Source organism: Hipposideros armiger, unplaced genomic scaffold (genome assembly GCF_001890085.2).
Source record: "Hipposideros armiger isolate ML-2016 unplaced genomic scaffold, ASM189008v1 scaffold_96, whole genome shotgun sequence".
NCBI classification, from domain to species: Eukaryota; Metazoa; Chordata; class Mammalia; order Chiroptera; family Hipposideridae; genus Hipposideros; species Hipposideros armiger.
The window spans coordinates 739,639-756,621 of NW_017731446.1; the positions used below are offsets into that span (position 1 = coordinate 739,639).

Here is a 16,983-nt window from a genome sequence, read left to right on the forward strand (position 1 = left end):
GAAATCTTCGTCTCTTGAACTCAATAATAGGCAGGTTAGTTGTTCAGACTCAGACTCTTGGGCAGCAGTTCAAGTCTCAGTTCAGTTCTTTTATCCCGGGGCATTGAAGTGAAGGTCAAATCTTCATTGAAGTGAAGATTTGGGCAGAGTTAATGCACAGTGTTTGGAACACCCCCTCAGGCCCTTTTCTTTGTGGGACTGCTGCTTTTTCCAGTGGCTGATTTCCCTCCAACTCGTTCTTTTGGTTCTTCAGGCCAAAAAGACTGGGTTTTTCCACTGCAGTTTTAGCTACCCTGCACAGACAACCTGACTTTGACCTGCTCTAGGCTAAAAGCTTTTTTTTCTAAGAAGATAACGCACTCCTTGCCTTTCCATTCTTCCAGGTGTCTAATCTTTTGAAGAATCCTCCTGCTGCTGTTTATTCTTCAGTGCCTTCAGGTCTTTTAAAAATATTTTTGTTTCTAGTTATCTGCAGGAGGGTCAGGTCTGGTAGAAGCTTACTAAAAGTAGAACTGTATGTTACCTTTTTTCAAGGTCCCTTTAAGTTGCTTATCAATTACTTACTAAAGGCTTGGTATTTTTCTGTTTCACAATTTTTTCCTTGTGTGGTTTCTCATGTGTCCACCAGAGGGCAGGAGTGGCAGACAGAGGGGTCCAGCCTATAGGAAGGAGCTCAGCTGGAGTCTGAAAATTCACATTATTGCTGTTTGGGTCTTTCCTGGCTTTGGTTTCCATTGGTGACTCTTTTTATGCATTCCACAAATATTTACTGAGCACGCTCTATGGGCCAGGCACCTTCAAGCTAAGCACCAGTGGGGGCTATAGCGTAGACATCAGTAAGATAATTTCATGGTAAATTACAGAAGGGCAATGATACGTTTTCTGGTGACAAATTCTTCATCAGAGGCCCAAGCCAGGTGTCACAACAGAGAAAGCACTTGGATCCACATGGGTGGGAGTGTCGGGGAAAGCCATGAAGCATGAATAGCCTCTCACTGTGTGTTAGAGGTTGGAAGTCGGTGAATAGAATGACATGGGTACAGAATGGTATGAATTTCATGTTGGGGGAGCAGTGGGAGTGGTCACTGGGACTGAAGCAGAGGATGTGGTAGGACCTACTCCCACAAGGGTAGATAGACTGGAGTCAAGTCCAAGGGGGCAAAACAGATGACAGCACTATTTTGAGAAGCTCCTCTGCGTAGTGTGAGAGGTTGGAACCTGGTGGGAGGGGAGGCAGGCCAAAGAGGATGACGTCCCTAATGGCTTCAGCAGTATGGGAGCTGAAAGGACAGGTTGATTGGGGAGGTGCTCTGGAAGCAGAAGTAAACAGTTGGATGTGAGAGCTGAGAACAAAGGGAGTGTGAACAGAAGGCTGTTGTCCTTAGTGACCAGATAAGGCTGGGGGAAGAAAAAGAACAATTATTGTGGGGGTGGGGACTAGAGAATAATTTTTTCAGCCTGATGCGTTTATTAAAGCCGATGTCCAGCACTCTGGTAAGAACTCGCCCTTGAGCAGTTATTTGAAGACCTGCTCAGAAACTCGGGGGCAGGGCGACCATGGAAGGCGTCTGGTCCACACACCTGTTTGAGTCCACTCCCCAGGCACCTGTGCTGGAATCAGACCTGGTGGAGTAGCACCCAGGCGAGCCCGGCGGCTCCTTCTCTCTGGACGGTCGCTTTGCTTTGCTTCGCTCTGAGGTCTCAGAGACCTTCGCCACTGGTCTTTGCCATGCCCTTGTCTGAGAAACATTGGTGTCAAGGAGTTCACTTCCTTGTCTCCTGCCACCATCACACACCCCAGCTGCCCCTGGCAGCAGCCCACCTTTCTGCTGTGATTTGGTTCTTCCTGCATCTTCCCTTCCTGAACACTCCCAGGTGGCCCTCTGGGGTTTGGGGCATCTCTTCTTCAACTTGCGATCATTTATGAAAATTTCATTTGAGGAAGAAGAAATGGGAATTCTCTATTAGATTGTGATTTTCCTCGGGAACAGGGGTTCTTAACATAGAGGTCTGTGGATATAGTTCAAAGATGGGGGAAATTTTTAAACTTTTTGATACTTGTGTTTTGTAGACCTGTTTTATGCATTTAAAACCAGTGTGCTGGGCTGGGAGACTGTAGCACATAGTTAAGAACCCTGCTCTAGAAGGTGGGGACCCAGGAAGATTGAAACGAGACCTGTAACTTTAGGCGGCGGCTAAATGTGTTGCTTTCACTGTGACTCCTAAGTCAGGGCTTCCTGTGGGCATCTTGACATCACTGCTGGCCAGGCGGATGGGAAACTTCCCTGGGTGGAGTTCCTGGTGGGGACTGGGGACCGAGGCCAGTAGTCCAGCTTCACAATCTTGGAGCCCATGACAGCTGGCCAGAGGAGCGATCAAGCCTAAGGTTCCCTTTTGGAGGACTGCAGGCTCAAAGTTCTGTGTGAGGCCACATGTGACAGTGGGATTATTATCCAGCTTGGAAATCAGTGTCCATACCTATAACATGAGGTTGGCCTAGCTCTGGCATCGGAGGCAGGATGGAGGAAGGTATTGGTTCATCTGGACCCTAGATTCTCCCACTATCTTGATTTTTTTCTTTCTGCTTTTCAGAAAAAAAGCTTGTAAATACTTTGAGCAAGGCAAGGGGACCTGCCCGTTTGGAAGCAAATGTCTTTACCGCCATGCTTACCCTGATGGGCGGCTAGCAGAGCCTGAGAAACCTCGGAAACAGCTCAGTTCTGAAGGCACTGTGAGGGTAAGGACTTTGCTGTCTCTATCAGGGACGCTTCCCGTGGGCATTTCCGGATACTGCTCCTGGCCCTTTCTCTAATCACTTTGGCAGCCAGGGATGGGGCAGGCAAAAGAAAAACAAGCTATCCACTCTTAATGTTGCCATTTATAATAACTAGGCATGCTTGCTGGCTGTTTTTGCAGTTCTTTAATTCAGTGCGGCTGTGGGATTTCATCGAGAACCGAGAAAGCCAGCATGTCCCCAGCACTGAAGATGTCGACATGACCGAGCTTGGGGACCTCTTCATGCACCTGTCGGGAGTGGAGTCCTCAGAACCCTGAAGAACAAATGGTCGCCCCTGCACTTTGGGCTCTGCCAGCTGAGCCTGCCCCAAGGCAGGATGTGCAGAGCTTCCTTTACTGCAGCCCAAGGTGACATGTTGCTTGGATTTGAGTGGGGTTGTATTTAACCGTGGTCTCATCCATTCTCCATTACAGCCATGAGAAGAGTGAAAGATATAAAATAAGCTAACAAGTATATGGAGTCACTACTTTTATAGCTGATATCTTAGTTGCACCTCAAGCTCCTCAGGGGGACCAACTAACCAGCCAGACTAGACTGTTTTGATTGCTTGCTTTTAAAACCAACCTGGCTCTTGTCCTTTATGAGCTTTTAACTCCTTAGAAACAGTCAGCTTGCAGTTGTCCCTAAAGCAGATTCTTTTTCTTACCAAAGGATTCTTCACCCCTAAAAAGTATTCCCTTATAGTGAATTTCTCTAGTGTGCTTAACTAGTGTGTGGTCAACACTTGATCTGTATAGGGCTTTTCCAGAAACAAAAAGTGTGCACTGCACACCTTAGCATAAGACTTTATGTAGGACTCTTTAGTGTCCCAAATCAAAGCAGGAGTCTTGTTACTATATATTCAGTAAGCAAAGTAAACTATACACCACCTTCCCTGTTAAGGGAAGCTCGTGAAGTAGCAGGAAGTACAGGTGGCAGAGAGAGGTATGGCCCCTCGTTTCTGGTTGGTGTTGGGGCCACGATCCGAGGAAGCCTTGCATACATGCTTCCAGGAACGTGTACCCAGCTCTCCTCTGCGGGCATGGGTGCCAGGGTAATCGTACTAAGGGATTGGTGCACACGTGCTCTTGTGTGTGGCTCCTGCCCGAGCTATCTAGTATTACCTGTAAAACCTGGCTTTGATTTGAACTTTTGTAAACATTTAATGGACCCAGTAGTGGTCCTGAAGTGAGTATGAGTCTTCTGTCATCAGTTGTGATTTTAATTGAAGGAGCATAATCTTGTGACTCAGAACTCACTAAGCCTGAATTATCTATTTTTATAAACAGCTATAGATACCAAATATTTTGTAAAATGCATTAAAGAGTGGGTAGAAAAAGGTCTATTCTTACCTGAGTTCTGAGTTTAGAGTGCTTTTTGCATAGTTTTTATTGTCTTTAGTGAAAGGTGACAAAGAGCATAGAAAAAGGCTGAATTAAATTCACTCCCAGCAGAGGTTCTAGGCCCATTTCCTGCTTCTTGAATCCTGCTCCAGAAAGGATGAACAAATGGAGCGTTCACACTGTGAGCTCAATATTATTCTAAAAGGAAGAAACAGCATTAAGCCTACATTTAATTTATTTTATTAAAATAACATAATTGAACCATGGGGGTAACTGTATTTTGTCTGGCGCAATAAAAACAAAATTAAAACCCAAATCATCAAGAAAACCTGTATTCTTGGCTTCCTTGCATCCACATGATGTGACTGTTGAGACAAGGCTGGCCCAGTGGCCCCGCCCCATAGGGGCAGCTCCTGGAAGACAAAATTCATTGATGGAAAACTGCTCCCTGAGAGGGCGGAGACCGGGCAGGGCAGGCCAAGCGCTTCTTCTGGAAACCATCCCAAATGCACTGGAGACCTCCAAGAAAAGGAAGTGTCCCCAAAATCAAGTTCCATAGTACCAAAGCAGACTCCTTCAGGCGGCCGTGGTCTCGACAGTCCTGGGCTGTTTGGTGCATTATGTGCAAAACTACCTGTTTGGTGCCACACCACTATCTCTGAAGAAAAGTCTTTCCTGTAATAAGCAATCCTTATAGGAGCTGATATTCAAAATCCACGTGTCCCCCCATCTGAGGTTTGCCTGCTAACTTCATTTTCCCTCTGAGTGCTTTTTTCTTGCCCTAAAAATACTCATTTAGCCAACCAATGGGGCCCCTGATCCTGTATTGCCACCAGCCGCCAGTCGTGCATCTGGAGAAGGCTCAGCTCATGAGCATGGGGGACGCAGGGAGGGAGCAGGACAAACCAGCATTGCGAATGGCTTCCTTCTCCAGGGCCAGAAAGGGTAGAAAAGAAGGCAACGTGAAGTTAAGGCCCTGTGAGTAGTTTAGGAGGTCCTTAGCAGCAGCTTCTCTGAAAACGAGCTCTGTTCCCATAGAAAGGGAGCAGGAAGGTGGTGCCTGCTGACTTCCCTTCCTCCCCTGATGGCCTGAGTGCAGGTGCAAAGTCAGCTAGAAGACAGGCAGTCTCGGGGACGTGGTCAGCGTGCAGGCATTGATATCCTCAGTGTGGGCCGCCCGGTGCAGGGATGGCTCAGAAGCGCTCCGGTTGATTTTCGGTAGAGAGTGTTGGAGCAGTTCAATGGAAGACAGGATCTGAAACAAAGCCACAAAATGGTCTCAGGTGGGTCCTGGTGTTTCCAGAGCACAGCTTTTCCTCAGGAGCTCAGACACAGGCTGTTCTCCCCATCCCACCTATAACATCCTGTGGAGAACATGAGCCCCTCCCTATTAAAAAAAAACAAAAAACACTCCCCTCATTTCTGTCATTAAGAGCTGCTTTAATTTTATCAGTTCCAACACCCTTCAGCTAGGTCAGTGGTTCTCAACCTTCCTAATGCCGCGACCCCTTAATACAGTTCCTCATGTGGTGGTGACCCCCAACCATCAAATTATTTTCGTTGCTACTCTTTAACTGTAATTTTGCTACTGTTATGAATCGTAATGTAAATATCTTTTTGTTTTCCGATGGTCTTAGGCGACCCCTGTGAAGGGGTCGCGACCCACAGGTTGAGAACCGCTGAGCTAGGTCTTACCTGGGGGAAAAGAGGCCTCTCTTCCTTAACTTTCTTCACACAGTCAGCGACAAGCCTCTTCATTGCTTTGGGGCAGTTCTTATATAGCTTACTAAGGTCTGGGGAGGCATACCCTCGGCCCACCATGAAGATGATCTAAGGGGGAAAAAAACAGTTGAGGGAAAGGGTGCAGAAACAGTGAAAGCAGTAACTCCCCATCCCTCCTGCTGCTCAGACTGGCAGGAGGCTCGGGCTCCCACAGGGGCGGGCGGGACCTTCAGTGGCAGTGCACCTACCTGATCCCGGTTGTTGATGTGGGAGTAAGGTAGCTCCCCTGTCATGAGCTCATACAGCACAATGCCATAGGAGTAGACATCGGACTGGAAGCTGAACGGGTTATTATCCTGCATTCGGATCACCTCGGGGGCCTACAGGGACAAAGGGCGTTCATCACCATCTGGGCCACACACACATCAGGGTCAGGCTATGCTCTTCACTGGCCTTTCCTCTGCCCTCTACAGCATTTCCCTAAAGGGCCAACATCCTCAGGCTCTGGGTAATTCAAGCTCTGGGATCCCTGGAATCGGCACTTCCTATCACCTGACTCCTCCAAGCTATGGTTCAACATGGTTCTTATCGCCAGTTCCTCTAGGAAACCCAAATTCACCCCAGGCTCTATGATGTCATTGAAAGCGTCACTAAGGAGGCCAAGACTTCGGGGGAATGTGGAGAAATGCTTCATGTGTGCACATAGACCTCCAGGGCCCCTTGCCTCACCATCCACAGGACAGAGCCGGTAGGTTGCTCCACCTGCTGAGAACCACTCCAGCGTGACTTGACTGTTGCCAAACCAAAATCTCCAATTTTCACCGTCAGGCCTTCATGGAGAAATATATCTCAATGCTTGTTAAGGATTCTGGTTTCAAAACAATGGTCAAGTTAATTTTGAAAAACTTCCCAAAGTTCCTACTGGTACAGCATCTCTCCCCCTCCCATTTGTCCAGCCTTCTCTGCACTGGATTTGCCAGGATTTCTGAAGTTTTTAAAAAGTACTTTTGAAACCCCTTCTTCCAGGAGGCGTGCACGGATTGCTCGGGGAACCAGATGATTTGACTCCAGCCAAAAACATGGCAGTTTTGCCCCCGCTACTTCTCCCCATTTACATATCTAGGTGCCAGGTCCCTGGCCTGTGACCTTCCCACATAAGGGATGTGCCTTAAACCCCAAGACTTCTTAGGTCATTTCAAAGAAAGCTTGTGGGATCAAAACCAGAAGCTCTTAACGCTGTGACCAAAGACTGAAGTTCTCCATAGGATGTAATAGTCACTCAATAGTGCTATGTTTTCCTGAGGAGATATATAAGGAAAAAAAAAAACAAAAACCCAAGATTTCTAAGTGCACAGGCTGCCTTCCAGTGTTCCTCAGAGCACAGCATGGCCTGCTGACTGCTGACAGTGAGTGGTTTCTGCCTGCATTCTGCCCGAGATGACTAACTGAAGCAACGTGAATAACCAAACAGTAAAACCCTCACTGAGCGCTCACTCCTGTCCTAAGACATTTCTCACTAGAACAGGTACCACTCGGTGACTTCAAAATCAGAGCCAAACTCACCTCACTTCTGGGTAAAGAAGTCAGGCAGTTTAAGGCTGACTTGTGATGTGCCGATGCCCAAGAATTCACACCACCTTAAAATCTGTGGTGTCTGCTTTCATGGCATAGTGTGTTGGTTTCAAAAGACCCACCACTAAAAGGTATTCCATGCCTCAAACATGTGCCCCAAATAGGGCACATAATCCGACTCAACACAAATGTCACACCCTCTCACTGGCCAAGTAGCAAAGTTCAGCTGTAATGCAACAATCCTTTCAAAGAGAAAGGCTGGGGGGGAGAGGGAGGCAGGCAGATATAAAATTGTTACATTTCCTGCCCCTTAGTGTGAAAAATACCTTAATTCATTCCTCTTCTATAAAAACACATTAAAGACCTCTTAGAAAGGGGAATGGTTGAGTCCAGCAGTGACCTCTAAGGAAACTACTATGCATTTAAGAAAAACAATTTTAAATAGTAATTTTGAAAATCTTGCAACATTTGGCTTGCAGCTAGCTACTTTCTGACCAGATGCATACACACATTCCCCAAAAACTAGAAAAAAAAAACATAAAAGACAAAAAGCCCCATCCCCCAAGTTAAATTTAGTAATAAACAGCATAATAAAACTAGGCCTATTTCAAGCATAAGCCAAACACGTATCTCAACTCTTGTGGAAATCTTCCCAAGGTCACTTTTTGCTGAGATAAACTTTAAAAGTCTCCCTTCTGTTTTCCTAAATTTAGAACTGAGTAGTCAAATGAAACCACCACCAAAGGATACTGTTGGATTTCATGTCTCTGTGGATGATGTTCTTTGCATGCAAATAGCTGTGAAGGGAAAACAACTATTAAAAACAGTGAGAAGGGCATGGGTAGAAAGAAAGCAGCGTCAGACTTCTGCTATGAAATAATAAACCACCTGAAGGCCTGGAGCTACAGGGATTGGCCCTGTGCTGTTTCAGGCGGGGCCACATCGTCATTTATCTAAAGGTGAGGCCACAGCACAAATGGGGCGACTCTTCTTGAAGCATCAATTTTACTCAAAAAACTAATTCTCACAACCCAAATGTCCATCAACTGATTGTCAAGTAAAATGCAGGATATATCCATACAATGGAATTTTATTCAGCCATAGAAAGGAATGAAGTACTCATACATACTACAACATGGATGAACCTCAAAAGCATGCTAAATGAAAGAAGCCAGACACAAAAGATCTCATATCAAAATGTTTCAAAAATAGTGATGGTTACACAACTCTGAATTGTACACTTCAAAGCAGTGAATTTTATGTCTAAATTTTTTCTAAAAAGTAATTGTGATTGGTTCTTTCTTAAAATGTAAGGTAGAACATGAGCTCTTAAACAGCACTTCCAAGCACAGCTTTAGCTTAGGCTCCCCGACATCTGGGGGTATGAGGCGTTCCCGCTCCTCCACATACAGGGCGCTTCAGAGGCACTGCTCTGAGCTAGCCAAGAAGGGCATGAACACACACACACACACCCTTTTAACAAAGAAATGCATCAAGCACAGAGAGAGACACACACACACACACACTTTTAACAAAGAAATGCATCAAGCACAGAGACCCAAAAGAGTAAGATTTAATGGAGGCGCTAAGGATGACCTTTAAACGTTCTCCAAAATAAAAAATTATCCAAAAAGTGACATCTGATCAAACCCTCATGTGGAACCAGCACACCTGCGGATGGGCCATGCCTCAGACATCTGAAGCCCACAGAGGGCACTGCCGTGGCTGTAAGGCTGGGTGTCTGGCTGAATTTGGGGGGTAGTGGCTGGAAACTGAATCTGAGCCCCAGTGGAGCAGTCTCGGATTGGGCAAGGAACATGAATTTGTCATCCCTTCAACCCACCAGAGGCTACCTTCAGCTGTGCAAAAAGATCAAAGAAATCACTTAACAGACTTGGCTTTCCCTAATTCTGGTTCCGATTTAGCGATAAGCTGATGCCCGGACCCCAGACTTTGTAGTCATCAGGCCATCTACTCACTCCATTCCCTGAGCCGTCTGCCGGGCGATGTCAATCAACTGGAACATCTGGAACTTGGTCTCTTGGACATGCAGGTGTTTGTAGAGGCTGCTGCCCTCACACCACTGGGTCACAATCGCCAGGTTGTCCTTCGTCATGTACCCCATGAAGAGAAGGATGTTCACGTGCCGCGTTTTGCTGGAGGGAGGAGGAGAGACAAGGCTCTGAACCCCCCCTTGCCTCCGAATGGGGAGACCTACTCTGCTTTGGCACTGACCACGAATCCTGTGTGTTCTTGACACCACCCACACTTACAACCCGGGTGGCTGGCAAAGCAAACACACAAGCCCATGGATAATCCCGTTGGTGTTCTGAGCTAACAAGGAGCCCACCGTGCTTCACCTCGGTGTGGGCCTTGTTTATAGAAAGGACACTCTTTCCCAGCATACACTCACGATTCTCCCACAGGAGTCACAAGGATCTCTCATCTGTGGAATGCATCATCATTCAACCTATCCCTACAAGTTTAAATAGTGACTCAAAGATTTGAAAGCTGAAGGTTTGAAGTCCAGAATAAGGCAGCTTGGTTATAAAAAGAGCTCTTGGAAATAAATATGAAAACAACCTATTTCTCCCTACCTCAAACCAAAAAGCCCAGAGACAGAACTGCGCTGTTGAGTATACTGTGCCCAGATACCTAAAGCGGTGGAAGGGGGCGTGCTCATCAAAAGGGGCTCTTTAAAGGTTTGACAACCACATAAGCTGAAGGAAACCTTCCACTCCCTCTCACGTCTAAGGGAGGAGTTTCAACCACAGGCCTCCACAGCGAGCACTCAGTAATCACCAGTCCCAGCCACAGGCCCTCCGAGACAGGTCTACACTGCAGCCCACTTAGCACCACCCCGCCCCCGAGGCCAGCTTTCTACTCACCGCAGGACGGCCACCTCGTTCCTGAAGGCCTGGAACTGCTCTGGTGTGGGGTCGACAACCTTTAGGATCTTGACTGCAACGTCTCCTGCAAATTAGTTTGTAGTCGGTACAGTCAGTTCAATGATCTTACTTTGTTATTTTTCATATACACTAGTTTAGAGATATAGTAAATCATGTATTCAAAAGTCATATACCTACACAGATGGAACAAATATGGCATTTTCTAAATTATTCAAGTGGCTGGAAAAGGTTAAATAGGTTACACTACTATCCTTAAAATACCACCCCACGGGCCTTGAGCAGGGAATAGTTTATACTATTCCTGTCAAGCCTGGCATCCCCAGAGGTACAGTCATGTGTAACAGGTCACAATGGGGGCCTGTGAGGGTGACATCGGTGGGTGGACATGAATGGCCCCGCAGATAGTGACTCTTCGGGGCCAGAAAGCTGGTGCCAGGAAGCAGGTCATTTATGCAGTTGATGTTAAACTCAGTTACATTTCAATGAGACCTGAGATGTTCCCTTGTACAAATTCAAAGGCATATATTAAAATTAAACTTCTTTGCCTTCAGTACCATTAAAAAGTAATCCCAGTGATTACCACTTATTGCTCACTGTACCCTGGCACTGTGTGTGCTTTCACAGGCACTATCATCTACTTTAATCCTCAGTTGTCCTACCACGTAAATAGTTATCCTCATTTTACAGAAAACAAAGAAGTTTAACCACTTGCCCAAGATCATACAGCCACGAACCGAAGTGCCAGAGCCAGGATCTGACTCCAGTGGCTGCACTTCTTACTATAATACTGACAAGGGACCGTTAATCACTCTCAATCACCATAAGCCTCTTTATAAACCTTAAGAAATAGCCACAGATCAATTCTACTTTATATGTGCTACCAATTTAGAAGCCACTTCTGAAGTGCTTTTATGTCATATTTATCATAGTAATTGTAATAAATTACTTGAAGCCCTATTAGGACCTCAAATTTTCATGGCAAATAAATTTACCAAAACACAGCCTTCCAATGATCAAACAAAGGAGTCAGTGAATGGCACCTTGGAGGTGACCTAGTTCACCCACATATCAAGCACGTTGCCCCCTTGTAGCGTCTGCTGGAGCATTCCTCATTTCACTTCTGGGGAGCACCAACTGGTACAGCGATGGTTCTCACGCTAGGTCCCACACTGTTGCCCTGTGATCGCTGGTTTTATCATCTAGAGCTGAAGCCCCCACTTACCACCAGCCTCCACATGGCTCTCATCGAACACACCGGCACTTTTATCTACCAAGGGCCCAGGGCTGCCTGTGAAGGTGCTGCTGACCTTGGAGGGGAGATGCACACTACATTCACAGCTGCCTTCTCTCTAGGAAGATGGAGCTAGTAAACCATGCAGCCCCAACCTCAAGTTCCTTCTGACGGAGTAGGAGGACAAGGGACTTGCATAATTGTTCATTCTGGAGCAGTCTGAGCCAAGATTGGCCGGGGGGGATAAGTCTCTTGGCAGAATGTATGTAGAAAGGTCGGAAGGAAATGGGCTACAAGCCAAGGGAAGGCTTTTACTAAATGGCAGAAAGGCTGTTCCAAACTAGGTACACCAGGAACAAAGGTGAGGTGAGGGGGAGACAGAAACAGGAGCTGTGTTTGGAAAACTCTAGCAGGGGATTTGGGAACCTGTAACAGGAGGGAAGCCAGGAAGGAGTGCTGCAAGAGCCCATTAAAGATAAAAGCACAGTGGTGAAATGAGGGGGTGGTGGCAAGAAACCCTAGGAAGGTGAACTGACCCAACACGGCAGTCAACTGAGTGGCAGGTCCAGGAGACAGCAATGCTGGTGGTGGCCTAGGCACTGGGCAGAGCCTTAAAGGGACAGGCCAGCATGGGGATGCAGGAGGAAGGTTTGGGGAGATGTTGGATGGTCCCTCAGGAGAGGCTGCTTCTCAGGACCTTCCTAGTTCATGAGCCCTTCCTTTTCTCACAGCTCTCCTCTGGACGCGCTCCAGCTGTCTCCAAACCCACCCCTCAGCGGCACCAATTCTGGGCCTGATCAGTAATGCAGCCTCAAAGCTCGGAGGATTCACTGCATTAATCATTTGGGGTTGTCTAAAATTTATTATACACAGCCCTACTTTCTATAACAGCAACAAACTGAACACCATTCCTCTGCTTCTTACTGACTCAGTTATAAACCTCAGCCTTAGGCCAAGATGGGGATCCCCGGACATGGGTTCCATCAGACTCCTTGCCCCACACTAAGTGGCCCCAGACTTTCTCCAGTCTGGGGATCTGCTCTTGAGGAGTTTGCTGCCTTCTCACGCTGTCAGTGATGGTCCCTGCCGTCAGTCTGACAGCCTCTACTGCTGCTGTTCTATCCTTTTTAATGTGTTGTTTGTAATTAGCTAGTAAAGGCTAGTAAATCAGACCCCAAACTTATGCTTAAAAGGAGGCTCTGTGCTTGGGCCCTCCTCCGTAATTACACAAAGTAAGGGAGCTTTTAGTTCATGGATCTGAGGCCTCCATCTTGACTGGCTGCTCTGAGATCCTTCTGTTTATTTTCACAGCTGCTAGGCAGAATTAAAAATTTTTTAAATCACCAAAACAGTCATAATTTTTAAGAAATTGAATAAAACATAATGTATACAGGAACCAGAAAAGCAGTAACAAAGAAAAAGGGTGGGGGGAGTATAGGACAAAACACTTAATCTAGAAATTATGGTTTTCTTGACCCTCTCATTTTTCCTGTTCATTCAGAGACCAAGCGCTTTCTGAGGGGCTGAGATAAAAGTCCACTGCTCCTCAATCCTCTGACTTTTGAGACTTAACTTAAAAACACTAGAATCTTAAAAGCATTGGACATGTTATCTACATTCTAACAGGAGTCTTTATGGCAGTAACAGTGTAACAAATATATCTCCTTACCACAGTCTAAAAGCTCACAAGGCTGCGAGAAAACACAAGTTCATAAGCAGTACTGTGGCAAATCTAATGCTTTAAAAATTATGTGTTCAACCAGAAGAAACTTAAATTTGGGTACAACTTATACTGCATCTATTGGCTTTTAGCTGAGGCTTTAAAATGTGGTATAAAAATGATTAAATGCTCCTAATGGAAGCATTAAAAACAATATTTACTGCTCTACCTCCTACAATTAGTAGCAGCCTTGTCTCAGATACAGGCACTCTATCCCACAAAACTGGGTTCTTCTTTTTCTAAAGGATCACTTAGACATTTATGACATCTATTTGGAAAATATTCTGCAATAGTATAATTTCTGAGGTACCCAAAAGGCGGCCACTAGTATATAAGATAGAATTTTCAAAGGAAAAGGAATCATCCTACATGCAATTTACAAATATTCAGTTCTACACCAGCCCCTTAGAGACCCTGAAATCTGTCAGACGATCAGTTACAAGCGGCAAGCCCATATATTAATGAACGTAAGATGCTTGTAAAACGGGGGGTATCTCTCAGTTTTCAGCAGCTTGAATTTTAATGCTGGAATATTTGTTTGATGCTGTTAACTTCTCTCAATCTTTGCCCATTTACAAATAAAGATAAATATGGTAGCATCCGAAGTAGAAATATAGGCACCTAGGCACTTGAGGTGTTTCTTTTTGCTTGTTTTGTTTTGGCTTGGTTTTGTTTTTTTCTTTATTAAAATCTGATAAGAGATGTAGCATTTTCAAGACAATACTCCCTATATTTGCTAACGTCCTAAACCTAGAGGCATTAAAAACCTGACAGAGAAATGCTCAATATGTTGCCAAAATACACAAGCTGTGGCTACAGGCATTACAATAGTACTTTTCTTCTGAGTGACAAAGTGTTTCCAGTAGAATAAGAACACACACTCCACAGATTCCAGAACTCAGCCTGTGTCCTCCCAGTTTGATGGGGACTCCCACAGCCAACCCCACAGCAGAGCACAGAAGCTGTTTGCAGGAGGATCTTTCCTTCCCTGTGCCCGTTTGGCCATGGGCTTATTTCTTGCCCTCTCAGGACCTCAGTTTTCTTGCACGTAAAATTTCTAAGGTCCTTCCCAACTTTCAGTTTCTAGAATCCGTGCTCCCCTCACAGCAGCAGATTCTTACTCATTTAAGAAGCTTCAAGCGTGTCCCATGTGCAGCCTGTATTTCATTGTCTTATAAGAAAAGTCCCTGACATACAGGACCCCAACCTGTTCACCAATTTCTAAGTATGCTGGAAACTCCACCATACCAATTACAGCATCGTGGAATCTAAAAAGAATGCTATGAAGTTTCACTGAGATACTAAGTTCAATCTTCAGATATCATCAAGTACCCCTGGACAATGGTGCTCTGAGCTGCAGGACTCAAGGAATCTTACCCCTCCTCCTAACCCTCTCTAGACTGAAACTTGACTTTATCCGGCCTTGAAGTCAAGGCCCCAAACTTACCATGCCACTTGCCCTTATAAACAGTTCCAAAGGAGCCTGATCCAATCCGAGTGGAGAGCATCACTTCACTGGCTTCTATTTCCCAGTAATAGCTTGAATCTCTCTGTCCACGAGGCCTCTGAAACAAGCAGAGATCAGTAAGTAAACTCCATGAGATGATAAAGGTCTGTTTAACAAGGGTATCAAAGAAAAGATCAATTCCACTTGGTCCATTCCCATATCTTTTACAGACAGACATATTAACTATAATTCCAATTTTTGTCTTTTGAGGAAATAGCATTTTATTGTGTCTCCCTTACAACGAACCACCAAGTTTTCCAATGTAAGCATGCCAAAAATAGCACTGACATTCATGATTCATTAAATATGTTTTTTATTTGAGTCCCCTCCCTCTGAAAATTAAAAGTATTCTCATTTCCCGGATAAGCTTTTCTTATTAAACCCTAACCTGCAAGAGGTACTGTTGGTCACACTCACAATTTTGTTTTTCTCCTGGGTCCCGGATCCTGGTGCCCGCTCTCTCTGTGCCGGCACAGGGGTTTTGGGCTGTGACCAGCCTGTTGGGCTCAGATTGTTGGGGCTGCTGGACAAGGCTGAAGGTGAGGCTTAATAGACAAGACAAACAGAATCCACACATGGATAAGCCAACAGAAGATACACAGCATAAAGAGAAAAAGCCCATTACTATTTGCTAAATGACTTTGAACAAGTACCTGATTCACTGTGACTTCGAATTGCATCCTGAAACAGAAAAGGAAAGCTGGTCAATTTCTGAACTAGGAAAGATATTCTTGGGGAAGGGAAAGGGGAGGGGGATTTGCAGGAACAAAGTAGATTATAAAACCTCTAAAATACAGTCTAATTACACACTCTTTCCTTTGATTAAATACACCAAATGTCAGTGGCCAATATCTCTAAGATTGTTATCAAATATTAGGAGGAATATTAATTTTTCATATACAATGAAAACCACATTCTTTATCTCAGAAGAAAGCAACGCACACAGCAAACTGATACTCTTTAAGGAAGGCTAGCAAAGTTACTATCTGCTAAGATCTTTCCAATGATTGGGGATCTTGCTCCATAGAGGATCAAAAAAGAGGGAGGGAAGGATTCAGTGATAAGCTCATTCTTACTCCTCTAGGAGTTTATCGGGCACATTGACCAGAAGTTGGATTTGATATGAGTGAGCATGATGACTGTATCACTTTATCTGAGCCTAAAATCATGGAAAGCTGAAAGGATCATAATCCCCTAGTCCAAAAATCTACATTTTACATTAAGACTTGGCCAGGGTCACACAGCCAGAAGGTGGCAGAAATAGAACCACAAACCATCACCATGGACCTCAGCTCTGAGCTCGTTTACCACAAAATGCTCCTCAAACCTTACGGGTAAGCTCTGAAATTAGTTAGATTCTACTCAGGTGACAAGTCAAAGGCTACCTTTAGAATTTATGACAAACTGGGTCAGTTTAAATCACCAGGCCCTCCACAAGACCTAAATCCCCATTTTTATAGACACTCTTTTGGAGTGTATAAATAGTAAAAATATAAAACCACTTGGCCCCCACATCCTCAAAAAGGATAATTTTCTGGGAAGTTCTATTCTTTGTTTTCTTTGTGTAACCACAGTAAAGACAAGATACTTTTTTCACACAACTATTACTGGAATGCTCCCACTCCATGACATTTTTACAAGATAAAAAAATAAAAACCATAAACCAAGCTGCCCCTCCCTGCCTTTGGCAGCCCCACCAAAGCACCTTCAGAGTTTACCAATAAAGCCTGGTGCTGGGGTGCCTACACCTGGCGAGTCTTCAGGAATCACCTAGAGAGGTGATTGAAGAATACATGTTGAAGAATACAGACTCCCAGCCCACTAGGATTGATTAGGCATGTCTGGGAGAGTGGTGGGAAGCCCAGGAATCGGTATGTTTTTAAGTGGTGGGCAAAACACTGGCCAAAAAATAAACCTGAACTTCAACAGAATATGCAGCAGCTATAGCTTTATTATCCAACTAATCTAGTCTTTGTTTTTAATTGAACCATGGCACAATGTCTTTTTAGTGACCAGAATTATAGTCCTAGGCAGTAAGATTTTTTTTCTTAATGTCACATTAAATTTCTCCCCTGTATCTATTCAAATTTTATTCTGTGTTGATTTCTACAGCTGGATTGATATATCCTAAAAGGAACTTTTCAATCATCTTGGAATCTAAATATCAGTTAGAGAGAAGTACAAATGGCTTAAACAAAGCAAG

General features: G+C 45.0%; 2 protein-coding genes across 4 annotated transcripts in view; one reads left to right on the plus strand and one right to left on the minus strand.

Annotated features, from left to right (window-relative positions):
• The window catches only part of MKRN2 (makorin ring finger protein 2), a 38,522-nt gene extending 34,145 nt beyond the window's left edge, over nucleotides 1–4,377 (plus strand). Inside the window, exons 7-8 of the mRNA XM_019645993.1 lie at nucleotides 2,593–2,737; nucleotides 2,917–4,377. Of these exons, the coding sequence (XP_019501538.1) occupies nucleotides 2,593–2,737; nucleotides 2,917–3,054 (283 nt within the window). The 3' untranslated portion in view covers nucleotides 3,055–4,377. The remainder of the gene's footprint in view (nucleotides 1–2,592; nucleotides 2,738–2,916) is intronic.
• The window catches only part of RAF1 (Raf-1 proto-oncogene, serine/threonine kinase), a 64,075-nt gene continuing 51,435 nt past the window's right edge, over nucleotides 4,344–16,983 (minus strand). For all 3 annotated transcript variants that reach the window (XM_019645992.1, XM_019645990.1, XM_019645991.1), the window contains 10 exons: nucleotides 15,434–15,461; nucleotides 15,198–15,325; nucleotides 14,721–14,838; nucleotides 10,302–10,386; nucleotides 9,393–9,569; nucleotides 8,164–8,210; nucleotides 6,571–6,689; nucleotides 6,090–6,221; nucleotides 5,815–5,949; nucleotides 4,344–5,374 (listed from right to left, as the gene is read on the minus strand). In XM_019645992.1, coding sequence (XP_019501537.1) covers nucleotides 5,231–5,374; nucleotides 5,815–5,949; nucleotides 6,090–6,221; nucleotides 6,571–6,689; nucleotides 8,164–8,210; nucleotides 9,393–9,569; nucleotides 10,302–10,386; nucleotides 14,721–14,838; nucleotides 15,198–15,325; nucleotides 15,434–15,461 — 1,113 coding nt within the window. In that variant the 3' untranslated portion in view covers nucleotides 4,344–5,230. The remainder of the gene's footprint in view (nucleotides 5,375–5,814; nucleotides 5,950–6,089; nucleotides 6,222–6,570; nucleotides 6,690–8,163; nucleotides 8,211–9,392; nucleotides 9,570–10,301; nucleotides 10,387–14,720; nucleotides 14,839–15,197; nucleotides 15,326–15,433; nucleotides 15,462–16,983) is intronic.